The sequence below is a fragment of the Cajanus cajan genome, chromosome 1 (genome assembly GCF_000230855.2).
Source record: "Cajanus cajan strain Asha chromosome 1, NIPB_CcT2T_4, whole genome shotgun sequence".
Taxonomy (NCBI): Eukaryota; Viridiplantae; Streptophyta; class Magnoliopsida; order Fabales; family Fabaceae; genus Cajanus; species Cajanus cajan.
Genome location: NC_138517.1, coordinates 77,146,889 through 77,166,865, shown reverse-complemented (window position 1 = coordinate 77,166,865; position 19,977 = coordinate 77,146,889). Strand labels below are relative to the sequence as shown.

Genomic DNA, 19,977 nt, shown 5'->3' with positions numbered 1-19,977 from the left:
CTCAATCAAACAGAAATTTTCTTTGACTGAATATTCTAATAGCGAGGCTCAATCTGTTGGGAACTTAACAGTTTTTAACGACACGTCCTCGAGATGATAAACCAAACGTAAGCCTATCTCTTGGCCAGTTGTTATATAGCCCCAGGACTTCAAGGTCAAACAAGTGGACACTGGTGAGATTATTTTATGAGCCATGATGAACTTGGTTAGCAAACAAATACAAAGTCATGGCTGGGGTAGCTTTGGTTGGAAGCCAGAGAGGCGTGATGGCTGTATAATATTAACATAAAAAGAAAGACTGCTACATAATAAATTAATAATTATTGAACATCGTCACCATTGGAACATTGCAACATCTCAGGACAGATGTATGTGTGATTTATAAAAAGATTCGTATTCAGAACATTTCATAAAGAATTTGACAAGAATGTCACCAACCTAAAAGGAAGTGATAATTTGATACATGGTGGTGGGGGATAGAACGGAATAAAACATTATAACAGGATATTAATGGACCTGTTACGCAGAAAACCATTTTTCCAGACAACGTTTATTATGGGTGACTGCTGGAAATCAGGTCAACCCTGAATACCATTCTGCATTTTTTTAAAAATTCTCCATTTTATAAAATAATTTTATGTTATTTTCATATATCGAGTATAGCATTTAACGTCAGAACCAAAGGTTGAGAAAATGCTTACTTTAATTAAATTGTATATTTTCATTATAAATAATGTTTATATCATTAGAATGGGCAAAAATTTAAAGCTATACTTTGAGACAAACAAGCTAATTCAACAATAGGAAAAAATAATGCAAATGAAATGATGCACCACTGCAATAGCATATTGTAAGAAAGACGAGATTATTAATGCAGTCTACGTTGAATCGAAGACCATTTGTAGTTGAAAAGTAGGTCTAAAAGCTCTGTAATAGCTCCTGAAATCAACCATGTATACACTAAAAAATTCTAAACTTTACATCTTCGTAAACTCACCTAGTGGGGTAAAAACAAGAATGAAAGAAAGAAATACAGTAAATATCAGCGTGTATTATTGAACTGATTTCTTTTTTCTATAAAAATTAAACTTTTTTTTTTTTTTTACAGTGAACAGTTATAGATACATTCTTTACAAGAATATCATGATTAAACCTTGTCTCCCCCCACCCCTTTTTCTTTTTCTCACTTGCAGAATCGTAATAAAAAGGAATTCTGCAAGAATTAAATTACACATCCCTGTAAAAATTGTAAAGAAAAACCCAATATGTTATGTACTCGGAGACATCGAACTCAATGGAAAACTTGAGTAGCGTAGTATTCGCTTTCATTAAAAGCAGGTCTTAGACTTTCCTGACACATGAACTCCAGGGGAAAAGAGACAAGATGACCCCTCACTGCTGCTAATCTATCCAAGGGATCGGTGTTCTTAATGCCACCATCATGATATGATTCTAATTTTTCTGGGGCTATTCCTAAATCAATGGTCGTTTGACCAATTTTGTCTTTCCAAAAAGCCACACTTTGTCTGAAAGCAAGTCTGCAGAAACATTAGGTTTAAAATAATGTTAGGACAAGACAAAAGAGAAGTTTCACCCAAAGATGTAAGATGAGCGAAAACTATCATTAACATACCTGGTGTGTATCAGATCATTTGGTACGCAAGAAAAGACATCCTGGTAAATAGTAGTATTCGTCTGTAAAATGTAACACCAAGGACAATTGTCAATATTCTTATTGAAGTCTTATTTCTTATTCAGTTATTCAGAAACATCGTAAGATCTAAAGAGGTATTCAATCATCTAGAAAACATTAGGAAAAATGAAAACGTGTGTGCGTGTTATATCTGCATAAAGAGACAGAAAAAATGGTTTAACTGAACAGTTTACGACACTAAACGTATAAAACCTAAAACATACAATCATAAATCTGTTGTACAACTAATAGTAATGCAACCTAAATAACTTCACAAGGAGATTGGGCTAAAGTGTAATCTGACAACAATGCCATACTCCTGAAGCAAGCATTGCACTCTAAAAGAACTTTGGAGTCCAAAGGTAAGGTAGCTGCCAAATTTCATACCATCAAGTTCAAGCACACACTAGTGACCCGTGTCTTTTTGGCGGATCACATGTGTCATTTCCAGTCATGTCTTTTATCCCCAGAGTTTGGAAGTTAATCTGGCACTAAGGACTGATTGTGTTACATATTTTGGAAAATCTTTTTTCTAGTAGAATTAGACACGGATTGTCATCATTATTTGTCATAAAAATTAAATCCTCAGTAGTTCATATAGATCTCAAATGCTTTTTAATGATTTGAACAATATTCTGCATTTCGCTTTACTTCTAACTTAGAAGGCTATCCTCCATTTGATTCGACTCTTCTTACAACTTACAAGGGCCTTATCAGCCGTCCCATATTTTCTTCAATTGGTGATTCCTCCATTTTTACTATATGCATTATTTCTTGATCCTATCTAGTCTTGCATGTCCACAGGCCACTCACCCATGACAGCATCCTTGTCTCTCTCAACACTGAGCTTATGCTCTTCGGGACATTTTACCACCCAACATTTAATGCTAGATAGCACTGTGGGTTTCAGTGGTAAACTTTTCCTAAAAGGTACCTTTCTGTCACAAATAACATTTGTGGGCTGTGACATTTCTCCATTTTATCCCTCCTACGTTGAATCCTATTACAACTCTCAATATCTTCATTTTCTTTTACGATGCAAGATACTCCAAACTAGTAACTCGTGAATAGTATGATCTTCAATTTTTAACTCTGAGCTAGTTGGAGGTGCACGCCTTGTTAAACTTGATTTTCAAATGCCCCATTCAATTTCTATTTAATCAGAAACCATGTGCTTCCAAAGCTTTTTGCAACAACCCTAATTAACATTTATTTCACTCTCTTGACTTTCCCATTAGGATTATAGTCTGCTAAAAGCATGCATTGTTGAATTGACTCTTAGACATGCTTATAGCAAGCACATCCAAAACTAAGGTAAAAAGATAAGAGTATCCAAAGTAAACTTTTGGCGTGACCAGGTAATTCTCAATGACCCCAACACTAGTAGTAACCCTATTATACAATCTCTTTTGTTCTCTAGAGTCTAGAACCTTCCATAAACATCTCTTGGCACCCTATCATAGGTATTTCTGTTTCCTTCAGTGCCTCTCCATCAATCTTCATAAATATTGCTTCCATTATTAATCTGGCTAGCATAGAACAAAATTAGTTCTTTGAAATGTGAGTTTCTTGCCTTAGTATCCATTCAGTTACCCTTTTCCATAATTTCATGGTATGATGGTATAGCTCATGAGTTTAATCCTAAGAAAGAACTACCAAAGGGCATAACAATCCTGCAAATTTTTTTTTTCAATTTTGGAACTAATCACTCAAGTGATTAATGAGTAGTAAAATGATCAATTTTCCTAGACAATGGTTATTTTTACTAGGAATTTACTAAATGAAAACTTCCCTTAATCTCCCCTGCCGATTTTAAAATGATTGAATCCATTGCCTTGCACTAATGAACACATAGGTTTTGCCAATAAATCAGTAATAGAGAGGGACAGAATATATAATAGAACATTTTTTACGTAATTTATGATAATTCAAAGTAGAACACTAGATGATATCCTCCTAAAATAGCAAAAATATTTTTAAAAGGGTTAAATTGCAAAATAACCAATGTTAACTTTAGACTTTTCATGAATTGTGTCTTCTAGTTTTAATTTCTGTAGTTTACTTGTTAACATTTAGCAATGTGCAACTTTTTCCAAACGTGTCACTGTATTTATTTCATATTTTCGTAACCAGATACTTTCTAGCATTAAGAAATTTTAAGTGTTGTACGGGACTAATAATTTTAGAAAGGGATTTCAGTTTCTAAAAGTGTAAAGTTAAAGTGGGAACTTGCAAAAGCAAAAACTTCAGGGGGCAATTTGCCAGAAGTCTAAAGTTAAAGTACGTAATTTGCTATTTGACCAAAATAAAAAAATATATATATAAAAATTGAAACGAAAAGAAACCTCAAAACAAACACATACAAAATGAACAACCAAATCTGTATCAGCTAAAATCAACTCGGATCTTCAATCCTTAACTTAATAAAAGGACAGAAATATGATTAAAACGGCAGAGGCCACTTTTAAAGGATAATTATTTATGCAAAAATTACTTTTAGAAGAATGAATTGTATGCATGGAAATGTTCATGCAATAGTAATTTTATAAGAATATATCACTTAAAGCACCATTATTCATCTAAAAAAAACATATCAAATTAGCAATGAATATCAAGTTGGTAACATTATTTTTCTTATTACCTTCGCTGTTGCCATCCAAATATCCTTGTAAGTAGATTCAACAACTGGGTCCATTATTTGATTGACCTGAGGAAAAGGTATTAAAATAGTCATTACAAATCAGGCACATGAAACAACTACTCGCTAAAGAATGAAAAATCACTACTCTCTAACCTCTCCTGTAGGTAGACCCAAGTGCTCAGACCATAAGGACAATCGGAGGGTCAAGGAAAATTTTCCTGCTTTCCAAGGCTTTCCATCCATATAAGAACCAATCAACTCTCTGTCTTCTATAACCACACCAATCTGAAATCCATATACAGGAAAATAAAGGAACAGAAAGGGGTGCAGTAATTATGCATTAATAGATAAAAGAAAGCCAAATATAAGTTTAAAAAATGAAGCAAATAGTAATTAACAGACTAATCTATGAATTCAATACACAACTTTAAAGGTGAGAAAAAGGGTGTTGGTGATAAGATATACCTGTCAGTTCCGTTGAAAGTATTTTTTCATTAGTTAAATATTTTATTTTAAGGTGTTGCCTCAAAATTTGTGAACATCAATTATGTCAAACTGAAGATATGAATAAAGAAATTCAAAGTTTATGAACATCAAGGATTAAATTTGTAGTCTACACCTAAATCTCCCAATAAAATATATAGGAAAGAGAAAAGCTAACAAGATATTGGTTGGATTAGGAAATAGTACTTCATGTAACATGATAAAATGCATTTAGTGTTCATGGGCGTTTGGAATTAGGAAGTTGCACTCAATATAAGTGAAGGAAATAGTCTCCACCAAGTCTACTAAGAGTCTACATATATGAATGCTATGTATAACATACACATTCTCTAGAACAAGAAGGCATTCTCATTCTCAATTCTCTTCATAGAACATTTTTTTTCTATCTTTCTCCTCTCCCCCTCTAAATTCAACAATATCAACTAACATGATTACATAATATAAAAATTAGCATTATGAAAATTATTTCAATGAGGTTTTATTAAATGAGAGACAGAGAACACAGTGTAAGTTAATTTAAACCCCAAATCAAACTTGTGCAGCATATACAGGGAAAACATAGAACTGTACCTCAGAATCTCTGGAGCCAAGTAAGCTCCTATCATTAATATTAGCAGATCCTATCAAAGTTATACAATCATCAACAACCATGATTTTACTGTGAACATACACCTGCAAAAAAGTGTATATCATTAAGCTGACTGAAACTACCTCTGTCTATGACCATAGATGTAAAAGAATACCTGGCTGGTTGCCACAGGACCACCATTAGAGAGTCTACCATAAGATCTTAGGCCGTAAAAAGAGATGTAGTCATGTATTTTAGAACCAAGAAGTTCATAAAGATTATGCAAGATAGAATTTTGCCCTCTGCAAATGGTTCGATACTGCCAATGCATTATGGCTCTCACAGATGCTGCACCACTATCATCAAGGCCGCCCTAGATAAGTAAGAAGTAAGTCTAACGCTCATGCAAAAGCAATATTTACAGTGTTGAAACAAAAATAATAATAATCAGAACCTGGAAGCCAGGCAGGAGAGGTATGACAATTATAACCCTGAAACATTTTTTGTCATTGTAAGCTCGCATAACCCGTCGATATAAAGCTTCTAACACACGATTCCGTATCATCTCATCTCCAGAAAGACCTGAGATAAAAAACTGATTCTGGAACATGTTCCCAAGGATGAAATAGAACAGTCAGAGAAAGGTCCAGAACAGATTAAGGATGTGATAACATATTACAACTACCCCCCTTAATATTGGGAAAAATCCAAGTCCCACATCGACTAGAGATTAGGCAATTAAATAGTATATAAGTGAAAAACAACCCTCACCTTACAAGCCGGTTTTGTAGGGTTGAGCTAGGCTTAATCCACTATTCTAAGATGGTATCAAAGCTATCCTAGATTCTTAAAAATAGGCCACCCACCATTTATCTACGTACCAAGCCCAATAGTGTTGGACGTGAGGGGGTGTATTGGGAAAAACCCAAGTCCCGCCAATCCTAGATTATTAAAAGGGCCACCCAACATTTATCTACGTACCAAACCCAATAGTGCTGGACGTGAGGGGGTGTATTGGGAAAAACTCAAGTCCCACATCCACTAGAGATTAGGCAATTGAATAGTATATAAGTGGAAAACAACCCTCACCTTACAAGCCGGTTTTGTATGGTTGAGTTAGGCTTAATCCACTATTCTAAGACTTAAGCATGAACAATTGAAGGAGAAAGCAGCAGAATATATAATATTGCTTCATCAAAGCTGGTTGCATAATCCATAATATCTAGCACACAATATATATTACAAAATTTCAGAATATTGGGGTCTTTATTAACGTAGTTGTTCAACTATATTCACCTTTAAACTTGGGTAGGCATTGCAAAGAAAGTCCAAATAATTTAGGTATGAGAGTTTTTTCTCTTTAAATTTAAAAATTGAAAGGGTGTTTGGTAATTTTCAAAACTATTTTAAAATGGTAAAAGACGAAACTAATTACATGAACCCATATAAAAATGAACCATCAGTTCAAAATTATACTTAGTTTAATTTGTCCAAAACCAATTTCTAATATTAAATTTCTTTTTATAAAAGTGAATGATCATGTAACTATTAAATATCATCTTAAAACTAATTGACATTAAACGAAATTACCTAACAAGTATATAAATTGCACCTCAAAACATGAGGAAGGGGATGTGGAACTTTCCAATACCCCCACCCCTAGATTCCTCACAAATAAGACTATAGGAGTAGGTGAAAACAGTCTGAATTTGTCATCGTTGTGTTGCAATAAATATTTTGTCCATTTGTTCAGTTATAGTAAAAAGTAAAAACAAAACATTAGGTTTAAGGAAAATGAAAATTACACCAATAGGCCAAGAGGGACAATCCAGTTTCTATATGAGGATAGATCACGGTCCACACCTGTCATTGATGTGTTTACATGTGTTGATTTCTTTATGTGTGGTCTAGATGCCAAAGGGCTTCTATGTCTGATAGAGTGATGTCAATCATTTTGCTTTTCTAAATAGCATTTATTCCTTAAACAACTATATCTTATGTGGCTTTCCAATTTCCCATAGATAAATTTTGTTCATAATCCAAACTACCAATAAAATTAATTAAAAACTACATCTTTCCAATCATCTAAATCTAGGTGTTAGGCATAGTAGATAATATATTAGCCATATGATCCTTACAGTCCATTTAGCTCATATTAGACCTCGTAGCATGGCTTCACCACATCAGCCAGAATAGATGTCTATAAAAGTTAAAAAGGTGAATTTTGCTTTTAAAAGGAAATTGGAAAAATATAAACCTATTAGGTGTTAAAAGAAGCAATTATCTCAGAAAGTCAGTTATAGCATCAGACAATTCATGAAAAATACAAATAGTTCATAATAATGGCCTTTTAGTTACTATAGGCAATAATTACATAGTAATTCAAGTAATCATTGTCCATGTTCTTTCATTTTTATTATCTATTTGCTAGGTTTCTAATTTCTAGATAGATTTATTATTATAACAAGGTAAAACCACTTTTGCCATAATCATCTTCATAAAATAGTAATTCAATGGAGATATGATACAAGAAGGAAGTTTATTTAATACCTCAATGTAGATGAAGTATTCAGCTTTTTCAATAAGAGAGCAATAAGCACTGTGGATGCTCTCTTCGTTTTGACTTGTTCCAGCAGACCATTGACTCACGCTCCTAATAACCTATCAATTAAAAGTTAATTTATTAAGAGAGAATACAACAACCAATGTTGAAAAATTAACAGCATATAAGTGACATGAAAAGAACAAAGAATAAGACACTGTAATGCACCATCATGAAATTCAATAATTCTAGCAAGAAAAAATATATCACCAACTTCACATGGATTTTAGTCTTTATGATGTGAAAAAATGGAACAAAGCCAAAAGTAACCAAAAATATGACTTATCTCAATAAAAAGTATTTAATGACAAAAATAACATCTGTTATGTTTTAATGAACCTTGTGACAAGATGAACATATGAAAGGTATATATCATAAACAAAATTGAACAAATCTATGGCACAATTATATTTAAGTAGGCCATGAGAGTAGCGCACTTGGCAACGGCAGGAAGCAAGAGGACCAACTTGTCCTGATTCATCAGCAAAACCTCCCTGGTCACCCCGTTCTTGTGTTTCCCACCATTCTGAATCTGTACTTTGTAAATCAAAATGAGCCACTCTATCCACAGACTTTTTTTCACGGTCATGCTCAGAATCTAGATCATCTACAAAGCCCTTCATGGGTGTATCTGGACCAACTGCTACAATTTTGGCCTTCCGGAATGAGAATGGAAGACCACTTCTTATCCTTCTTGGCTTGTCAAGGTGATGTGAAGAGGAGATTACCCCATTCAATTTTTGGTCTCCTTCATGAGTATCCAATCCATCAGACTCCTGAGGCAATAGTAGAGGAATATCTTGGTCTTGGGAAGATGAACAAAATGAATCATCTCTCTTAAGGATAGTATGATTGTCAATGCTCCCACTTTCAATCTGTATCTCTCTGCTTCCTCCCAAGTAATGTGGAATAACCATATGATGCTGAGGCATAAGTAATGGTATTGCTTGCTCATACGGAGCTTTGTTCCTCTGATGTGAAGAGGTGGAAAAGAGAAAATATTATTTCCTTTAGGGAATATAGCAACAGGATCAGAATGCTTTAAAACTTCAACGAAATTGCAAAATAAGACTAACCTTAGCATAATTCCATCGCTGAACAAAATGCCTAGCAATGTCACGGCAAGGTGGTCCCCAAAGGGCACAATGAACATCGTGCCAAGGCATACGAGGAAATTTTTCACGATCCAATTCATCTTTCATTGTATCTTCCCAAGAATTTGGTTCAGATTCTCTGTCAAAATTGAAAATGAATATATGAATTACATTCAACAAGAGCGAGCTACTCTATGATAAATTAATGATGAATGACATATCTTAACACATTCCAAGTGCAAGCTTGCCAATAATTTTCTTTGGAATTTTGTAGATATTTATTGTAGCATACCATATCAATATATAAAAAGTTAGGACCAAAATTTGGATAGAATCATTGTAATTAATACCAACACTAATGTATATAGAGATCATATGTGGACTGTCTAGTCTACATACACCATTTTATCCCTAATCAGGTTGTTATTAAGATTCTTAGCGTTTTCCAAGTCTAATATTGCCACTGCTAGAATAAAACAGAAAAGTGAAATAAATAGTGTTAGAAGAGAGCATGGAAAGCACAGACATAATCGGCAGAATTTGTCTCAACTATACAACAGAAGTTTATTAAATAGGAAAAATACATATAATATGCATAAAATAGGGAATATTTTTTTCCCTTAAATTATAACATATTGCCCTATTTGGTGCTATACAATAAATAAATATATTTTCTGATTCTCAAGATAAAGCATTGAGGTGAATTTGAGTACCTATGGGAAATGCATTATATGAAACATCAAAAATATTATTTCTGCACTTAACACGTAGATATCAACCTCTTTGTGGGGGAAAAATCAAATCAACCCACACCTCTCTCCTTTCCAGCAAAACATTGTGGAGGTACAAAGAATTGTTAGATTTTAGGTGTAGATGAAACATTTTCCATAAAACATAGATGTCCAACATTAATAAATAATAACTTCAATCTGAAGAAATTTTAATTTTTGAGAATTACTTCTCCAGAAAAGCATTTCTATATAAAACATAATTGGAAAGAAACAACTAGTCCAAAAATGTCTTCTTTTTTTTTTTCTGGTTTCTGCTTTTGCTCCTTAACAATGCTTGGTTGCGGGGAATGAGGAGGAGCGGAGAAAGGAGGAGCCAAAGTCCCTCCCTACCAGTATAAGAGGGATATGAAGAGGAAGATAAATAAATTATAAGTTTTGGACAGTGTTTTTATTTTCCATCCACTCTTCTTGTAAACCAAACAAGGGGACCCTCCCATCCCCTCCTTTAACCAAATAATGCATAATATAAGCAGAATTTTCTAACTACTCTCTAACAACAGACTTTGAGCTACTACTGTCACATATAAACAAGGACTCCAAGGGGGAGCAAGCAGGGGCCTTGTCTCCCTTCACTCTTCGAAAAAATATATTATGATAAAATACATTTATTATAATAAATATATGATTATTAAAATTATATTTAACTTATTTTTTAATTAATCCTTTAATTTGTTTGAGATTGATTCTTCCTGTTTCAGTGGTTATAATTGAGAGATCGCTTTCAACTATATACATGGTGAAAAATAAACTTAAGAACAAGATAAAAGATAGATTTTAAATTAATTGTTTAATTTTACAATTAGAGATTGCTTGAAAGTTTATACATATTCTATATTGTTGATGAATTTTAAGATTTAAAAGAATGATATTCATAAGTTAGATAAACAGTATAAAGTATTTAACAATTATGATTAAACATTTATTTAAATATATTATTAAAAAAAAAATTCCCCCTCCCCACACCCTCTTTAGATAGTGTTTTGTATTGGTCTTTGCATATAAACACTCCTATTATTTCTCCAAACATTTCAAATAATCAAAATAAGTGTTTCCCTAAAATTAAAACTAAATTTTGACAATTTCATAGCATGGCCAAATAGACACTAACTCTTAAACAGAGTCTTTGTGATTTTATTTTGTATTCACAAAACTTACCTTGGGTTATAATAGTCTTTTCCAGGCCAAACAAGAGGAGGGAAATCTCCCACTTTATGCTCAGATGTGTCATACCGACCAAAGCATAAATCCAGTCCTCCAATAAAGCAGATATGGTTATCAATAATGACAAGTTTTTCATGATGTGACCTGTGTATAATAATAACAAACACATAAGAAACCACAAAAATTGCTGTATAATTGATATTTTCTATAATTAAATAAATAAGTTCATAAAACTATAGACTAAACACCAAGTTTTGGGTAATTGCATACCACAGGTAAACACCAGTAGAAAAGTGGTCAGGATAGCGTAATACCCTCACATTCTCATGAATGCTAAGAAGCTTTTTCTTGCTATAAACACTGTTGATTTTCAAAGCAAGAGCCACCTCTTTGTAGAGAAGAATGTAAATCTGCATTAAGAATAATCATGTAAATCTCAACACTATGGAAATAATGCAATCGGAAAATGCATCATCCAGGTGGCATAAAACACAGCTGAGTACCTTCATAACTACTTGATCATTGTAAGGACTGTACTGATAAACTATTAAGTAATAAAATAATTCAATTGATCGACTTCTCTCCGCTATGATATTAAAAACATTCACGGGAGACTATAGTTCTAAGTAGTAAATACCATCGACCAGTCTCATTCATATATCAACAGAAAATAAAACAAATTTCGGACCCACTTGTACTACCAAGAGAGGGGAGATCAATAGCAATTTTAATGAGTCATCCTAAGAAATGTCCAAGTGTGTATTATGCTATGCAATTCAAAGGTTCCAACAAACCATCGTCCCTCACTACCTAATTAACTAAAATCATAGGATTTTGGCATGCATATGGTACAAGGCAGAAGCATGGACAATGTAAAACAGCAAATTTTTTGACAGGTTTCAATACATTGCTTGAATGGATTTGACTCCTATTTTAAAGTGTCCATGCAACATGCTTTACGCACTTTGCAATGACTCAAAATTTAGAAAAATAAAAAATGTTGAAACAATTCCAGTACAGAAAACTGGGAGAAGAAAAATAGACCAATGTGCTCTAGCTACAGTGAAATTTAGGCCAATGTCCAAGGGTGTAACACAAAATATTCACTTTGATCAATGATGATTACAAGGGGCAGTCACTAAACACTCAATGTTCAAACCCTCATGCCACAGACACAAACACAAACATATCTACGGGTCCATATCCATTTGCTTCAACCAAACCAAGGGTTCAAGTCAGGTCACATGTTGGGCAAGACCTTAAATTAAATACAAAACACTTCTGCAAATAAAAATAAATTCAGGAAGTAGTCATCCAGTGAAAGACATAAAATTATTACAGTAGAAAACAAATGCAGATAAGATGACTGAAAGCCATAGTCATGCTTAAATCCTTGGAATGGGTGTAATTATCTCTTGCAATTTAAACAACTCAAAAAAATAGTAATCAGGAAAAAAAATCTCTTAAAGGCAAGGCATTGTGTAAGACTTCATATTCAAGGGTACCTGAACCCCTTGCTTAGCTTTTGCTTCCAACAAATTATCAAGCCTTGATGAAGCATTAGTGTGAAAAGGTCTCCGCATATACAGTTCTGGGCACAGCCACCAACCACATATAAATATCTGCATGAATATCTCAATCATTGAACAGAAACTTGAAAACAACCATTATACATACACACACACCTATAACACCATTATAGGTGTTTGTATGTGATGAAAGTGGGCTTGAATTTTATTGCACTAGAAAAACAAACCTCTGATTTTGCATCCTCAATTGAAGAAGCAATGGCCTCAAATGCCGCTCGCCCATCAACAAACCACTGGGCTTGACTTCCATCTTCGACTAAGCCTCTTGGAGGAGCAAATGAACCATAACGATGAGGATGACACCAGCCTTCAGGAGGCCTGAGTCCAGCATCATTAATTGCAGCAACCCAATCTTTAACTTTACTACTACTTTTCACTCTAATTCTGATACTCCGGATTCCACAACTCACCTATAATATTTGGTTAAGTGCTAAAGTTTAGAAAAAGCATCTTTCTCTTATAGTATTACCATACATCGGATAACAACCACAAGTTAGCTACTAACTAATAATTACATAAGAATAAGCCTCAATCCAGTCGCTGAAAGGATATTGGAACATCAATTTGGTCTTCAAAAGAGTATTGGCATCAATTTAATAAACCACAATTCAGTCATTGAAGGTTTTTTTACTGGGATCAAATTGATATCAATTGTTAACCAAATACAATCATTTGTGGATCAATTTGATGTCACTGATCTTTCAAAGACCAAATAGATGTTCTAAAAACCTTTGAAGGACCAAATTGGGGATATACTCAAGATATAGTGTAATATAAACAGGAAGACCATATGAATTGGCATTATTTTAAAGCACGAGACTATGAAGCAACAATAGAGATAAAAAGGCACCCCTCTCACCTTGAATGAATGGCGTAAAGGATTTCGTTCCTTCACTTCACTCGCCAGTGATAACCGACCATCCCCATTCCCATCTGAGGCAGGCAATACATCAAAAACAATGATGTCCAGAGGCTGTGTATCAAAAGGATCTGCCAGCAATGCCAGGAATCCAGGTTTCAGTACAGCCCATACCTGTACATAAAAAGACAGGAAAGTGATACTGTGAAGTTAAGCCAAATACAAAGAAAGTCACCAGAAAATATTACAGTAGTAGAGTTTTGCTCTTTAAACTGTGTATAATCACTGTATATTCAGTTATCTGTTTGTACTTGTCATTGTCGTGCAATGTTGCCAAATATCCATTATAACGGAAAAACGTCGCGGTTCAGGTCCAAACCGCCATTCGCCATCCGTTTTATGAAGGTTTATGGCGGTGTCCGCCATTTCCGTTATGGCGCCCGACATGGCCATGGCGCCATGAAGCTTTACGGTGGTCATGACGGTTTTTTTTTTAAAAAAAACCTATTTTTGGGCTTCAACCCAGGCCCAAATGGAGTAAGCCCTATGTTTTTTGGCTCGTCTCACTTCTCCCTCATAGTCACAAAGTTCTGCATTTGAAGAGGTCATGCGGAACCTGCCCTAGGTTTGTAAACCTCTTGGTCACCTTCGTTCAACTCCAACCACTGCTCTCCAGTTACCTTTGCGATCGACGACCTGAACCGCGGTGGCCCAACACTCGGCAAGCAACTCCGGCAAACATCTCCAAGAAACATAGCAAGATTTTTTTTTAACCTACTTCTTCCTTCATCTATCCTTCATTTGCATCTGTTGATGCATATTTTTTCATTCTCTTTTTTTTTTTCTACTTCTTCCTTCAGCCATTCTTCATCTGTGAGTGCATTCATGAATTTATTTTTAGTTCTAACATTCTATTCCTATTTTGGTATTGTTCCTATTCTTATTTTTAGGACAATGTCTAGCAACTCAAAAACCAAAGTCAAACATCCTCAAACTCTATTAAGAGGATAGACATAGGATGGAAACATTGTCATTTTTAGCATTATTGTTGTGTTTTAATCATGTTTGAAACTTAATGAATTATGGTATTGTTGTTATGATATTTAACTATGTATGTTGATATTATGTTGTTTTTTATTTATTTATATTGCTTGTTATGTATTTTTTTGCTATTTTGTTCGTGTATATATGTATATATATATATATATAGATGAGGGTTATAATAATACCGGTGTAACTTTTACTAAATATTACACCGCTCAATAACTTTATATTAATTGTGAATTTTGAAAATTCCACCGTTAAATTGAAAGTTCATATCACTTTATATGTGTATATCAAATTTTGTTAAAATTGAACAACAACTTGAAGGTAATCAAAATATTCATATTTTAGTATATTTTAAAATGAATATATTACGCCAATTTTGTTTTATAAGAATGAAGTATCAAATCATCTTGGGTTAATATAAAATTTTGTATATATGAACTAAGAGTAAAGAATTTTCAATTTAATGGTTGGATTTACAAAATTCACATTTAATATAAAGTTACTGAACGGTGTAATACTTAGTAAAAGTTACACCGGTCAATGGGATCCTTTTTGATGCCACTCTTCAAAGGTCAACGGTGGGTGCTCTCCAGTATGCATCCTTTACTTGGCCTGAAATTAGATTCTCAATCAACGTTTGTCAAATATATGTATGAACCTTTGGAGATTCACTGGACCATAGTTAAAAGGATTCTTAGGTACCTTAAGGGTACAATTTCCTATGGACTTCATTGCAGCCTACTCTTGCCTTTGCTCCTCTTTCCCTTCAGGCCTATTGATTTGTGATGATGATTGAGCCTCTAACCCTGATCATAGGAGATTTGCCTCTATTGATGTTGTCTTTCCTAGGCCTAATCTAGTTTCTTGATGGTCCAAGAAAAAGACTGTCGTAACTCATTCAATTACCAAAACTGAATATCTTAGTTTGGCTCTTGCAACAACTGAAACCTCTTGGATTCAGTCTCTTGTGTCTGAGATGTAAGTTCTTCACACTAATCGGATTTACTATGACGACATGAGCACTATGGCTCTTGCTCATGATTCATTCTTCATGCTCGCAGCAAACACATGGAACTAAATCTCTATTTTGTCTACAAGAGAGGGATTAACAAGCAAATCACGCTATGCATGTATCTGCCTCTAGTAAGTATGCAGATATCTGAACCAAGGCTCTTTCTCAACTTGGTTTCTTGCTCTCAGATCCAAGCTCAGAGTAGTTGACTATTTGGACTCCTCCCATACTGAGCTTGCAGGTGGTATTAGAGTAGAGTTTACTTTGTAATGTGTGTATAATCACTGTATTTTTAGTTATTTTTTTGGGCTTGTCATTGTTGTGACAGATGTACTATGTAACTAACTCTTTTGGTATTTTCTTGTACAGCTATATATAGCTGATCTCTTACCTTTTACAAGTGACTAATTCATTTTCTCATAATATATAGTTTCTTTTCTTGCATGTTCTCTCTGCAACCTAATAAAAAAAGAAATAAATAGCACCAAGATAAAAGAAGCATATTGACCAATTTGTAAAGCAGGATTCTTTACCTTTTGCCAGTTGTCGTTACAGCAACTAAAACAGTCAGACAAACAACACTTTCTGGAATCATCATCATTCTGAATTTTGGGCAGATGCTTCACCATCACATATTCTTCCTTCAGCTTAGGGCCATATTCAGGTGAAAAAGATAACTTTGATACCTCCAAAAACTTACAAACCTAGCACATAAAATTGCGTATCATAAAAAGTGTTTAGTAATCATAAAAAACCAAGCAGCTTCAACAAGAAATCAAATGGAGAAGATCAAACATCCAACAAATTAGCCAATACAGAAAACATAAATAGGCATGGATTTCAACTAAAAATAAAACATGTTTTACATGTTCCAAGGTCCATATCATATATGTACTAAATATGGTAGCCAAAATAAGTGGCAACAATTTGTTTAAATTCAAGCCTAACAGAACCAATGGGCAGCCATGTGCATTCAACTCCCACCATTGTAGGGTCTATGATGGAGGAGGCCCATGGGCCAAGGGCCCAACTACTAGGGCTATGGCAAAGAGGATCCAAGAGGAGTGGGCCCAAGCTCAAGGAAAGCCCATCAGACTTTTTAGTTGGGCTTTGATTCAAGCCCAAGTAGAGTAGGAGTAGTGTAGGTTTGGGCCTTAGGGCTTGTATTTCATTTTAGGCCTTGTATTTTGGCCACTTAGACTAGGAATTTCATTTCATGGTCATTTGAATTTAGGGTTAATTTAGGGTTACAAGTGTATTGTCATTTGAATGTAATTAGCATGGCATTTGGTATGCATTTCGGCCATGTGCACACATGCACATGATGTGACCGAAATGCAACTCAAATGGATGCCAAATTACATCACAAATGAGTGCACATGGGGGGTGACCGGGATTGGCTCCAAAATTTGAATTTTGAATTCAAATTTTGGGCGCCTAAGGTTAAGTAAACCATACCATGGTTTCACTTAACCTTAGGCTAACCCATGGTTTACCTTAACCTAATTTTCCCTATAAATTCTAGTTGGCCGAGAATTGTAGACACTTTTGGAAATTATTGAATGAGTTTTCTTCATTTGAAACCTCTCCCTCCGAAAGTCTCTCTCAACCTACCTCTACCCTCCTTGAGCTCCTCTCTTTGTAGAGCTAGGTTGCCATACTTCTATCCGGACTTAGCTTAGTCAAGCTTGGTCACACTTGTTCTTCTTGGAGTTTCATTCCTTGCATTGCTTCCAAGGAACTGAGAAGGATTAGAAAGCATTCTTTGAGGATTCTTCAAGTGGAACCTCATCAGTCTAGGAAGGATTTGATACATGCAGCCTTAACCCTAAGAGTGGAGAGGCTATTTCCAGACTAGAACAAGAAGAACCATGTCAACCTTACTTGAAACAGATTCTTGATGTTGCCCTCCTTGCCAAATCCAGTAATTAGATGCATGGATTTCACATGCAACGCAAGTGTGCAGAGTCTTCGTAAACTTATGTGATTGATAGTTATCAATAAAACTAATATCCCAAAGTTTTGGGGCAATAGTAAAGTTACTTGCTTGTGATCTGGTACTAATGGATTTGACTCATGGAAGCCCCTCTGCTCATGGGGGGTATGGATGTGTACATCTGACCCTCACCACCCACAATAGTGGGATCATCATGCATCTGGCTGCTTTTTAATGAAACTAATATCCAAAATCAAGTTATTCCGTTGCCAGAGTTAACACATCTAGTTCTACTCTTACTTAACAAATAGCCCTACCCATAACATCAAACTACAACATTTTATGTATATATCTGAAATGTCTGACACATTAACTGACAATGAATCAATGATTCTTTTCTATAGCATGATCAGCGTATATTTTAAAATGCTCATGCACAAAGCATACCTCACGAGAGTTCACAATACTGATATTTCCCAAAAAGTGATTAAGATATCCTTGCATTGCATGCTTTGCTCTGTCTGCAATAGAATGCTGTCTTCCTAAGGCTGGCCGTATAATTGGTAGAGCAGCACTAGATGGAACATCTCTGCACAAAAAACAACAAAGGATATTATGACCAGAGTAACGGTTGCAATTATAGACTGCTTCACAGAAGTTGCAGATTGGGGATCACCTGTCCTTAGCACTTTCATGAGTTTCATCAGTCTGTAACTGGACAGTATCATCATCAGCTTCATCGTCATCTTGCACCATAGCAGTGTGTTCTCCAATTCCTAGATTTTGAAGCCATTCTTTAACCTTTAATATAATGTTTCAGTGAACATTACATCAAAATCCAAACTTAGCTAGACAGAAATGATATCACCAAATAATACAATAAATGCACAAAAGCCACTCATATATACTATATAAGCAATCAACCAAAAATCAATATTAACAACATTGCTCACCTGCTCTTGCTTCTCGTGGATTTCTTCAATAATGGCACGCTTCTTTAATGCGAAATGCAAAATAAATACTTGATGAGCTTTCTTCATTAGCTCCCACTTGAACTGGAATGCAAATGAGATATATAAGTATCCTCCTGTAGGAAGGAAGACTGAAAGAAATAAATACTCAACAACCAACGCTTTTCTTTCATCCAACCATTTACAGCCACAGTGAGACATACAAGGCCAACACAGGTATAAAAATATTGTTCACCTCCATTTATTTTTTGTCTTCTATAAAAGAATTCCTACACACACTTCAACTCTAAACAACTACAAAGCTGGTGAATGCCAAAAGTAAGCAAAAGCAGAAACTGTTGCTCGGAGAAAGTAAAACTAAAAGGAAAAGTCAAAAGCTAACTAAGTTGCATTCCTTTGGAGAATAGCAACAAACTGCAGAACCATTGCATCATGCATTTCTGGTTCGAATTAAACCCTACGATAAATTTGCCAAATACACACATACGTAAGTACATATGTATATATATACGAGCACATAGCGATACGACGTGAAAAGAACCAATCGGATTCAAACATAATATCCAATTCCTTTGGATTTCCGTCACACGATTGGCTTCAGTGTTTGCGATCAGAGATTTTTCTGTTTTCCGTTAAAAGTTCCGCGAAATCACGAAGAGAAAGAGAAAGAGATAGCACGTTACCTGTTTGTACTGAACTTGAATTGTGTAAGAGAGTTGCATGGGACTGATGTCGCTGGCGTCGGGGCGAGAGACGGAGACGATGGTGGATTGCGGCAGTTCTTCGAAAATCCGATGGGCCTCGGCGCAGCTGTGGCGGAACGACGGGGCCGAGGACATGTCCTCGACAGCCGCGGCCGGCGGCGACGGCGGCGGAGACGATTTCATTTGAACGTAGCGGGGGCCGCCGGGAGCCATTAACTTCTCCGTCGCCATTGGAATCGAAGCGTCGGCGATTGGGAACTGTGCGGGAATCGAATGCGGCGAGGAAGTGGTGCTGCAACGACGTCGTTGGTCTTTTCGGATCCAAAATCCAAATTCAGAAGAGAGAGAACGCTTGTTTAAGTTTTCGTGAGAAGAGGAAAATGCGGAATATGAGTTCAACTCTGAACAACGCCAAACGAGTGCGCAAGTTTGATTTCTTCACTAGCCAAGCCTTCTAGTCCTTGCTATTTTCCCTTTTTTAAAAAATTAAAAATCAAATTAAACATTAAAATATATTACCTATAATCTATAACAATATATAATGAAAAAAAAATTCATTTTTATACATGTCTTTACTTTTCAACTACACACGATATCTAATCTCACTTTCCAAGGGGTATAGCTCATTTGATCATTTGGTTGTGTTTGTGAGTTGTAATTTTCTAGTATTAAATTCTATTTTTATGAATAAAAAAAAGAATCTCACTTTCCCATAACTAATCTATTATTTATCTTTTTTCATTTAACTTTCTTCCTCTTTTTTGTTTTACTTTGTTTTTAAATAAATTGTAGATACATTATG

The 19,977-nt window shown here is 34.9% G+C and overlaps 1 protein-coding gene across 2 annotated transcripts; it reads right to left on the bottom strand.

The window, feature by feature from the left end:
- Positions 1–1,031: 1,031 nt before the first annotated feature.
- Positions 1,032–19,615, bottom strand: PLDP1 (phospholipase D P1). 2 transcript variants are annotated; one of them, XM_020382913.3, is made up of 20 exons: positions 19,155–19,615; positions 18,454–18,555; positions 18,177–18,301; positions 17,948–18,089; positions 16,098–16,268; positions 13,503–13,676; positions 12,811–13,053; positions 12,560–12,676; positions 11,325–11,464; positions 11,049–11,198; positions 9,085–9,241; positions 8,446–8,979; positions 7,957–8,067; positions 5,861–6,007; positions 5,582–5,779; positions 5,409–5,510; positions 4,488–4,619; positions 4,335–4,400; positions 1,634–1,695; positions 1,032–1,538 (listed from the first exon to the last, which is right to left on the bottom strand). In XM_020382913.3, the coding sequence occupies exons 1-20, from the start codon at positions 19,404–19,406 to the stop codon at positions 1,292–1,294; spliced, it is 3,372 nt and encodes a 1,123-aa protein (XP_020238502.1). In that variant the 5' UTR covers positions 19,407–19,615; the 3' UTR covers positions 1,032–1,291. The 2 variants fall into 2 exon arrangements, with proteins under 2 accessions (XP_020238502.1, XP_020238503.1); XM_020382914.3 differs by lacking the exon at positions 19,155–19,615 and having other exon boundaries at positions 18,177–18,276; positions 18,454–18,561.
- Positions 19,616–19,977: the final 362 nt, after the last annotated feature.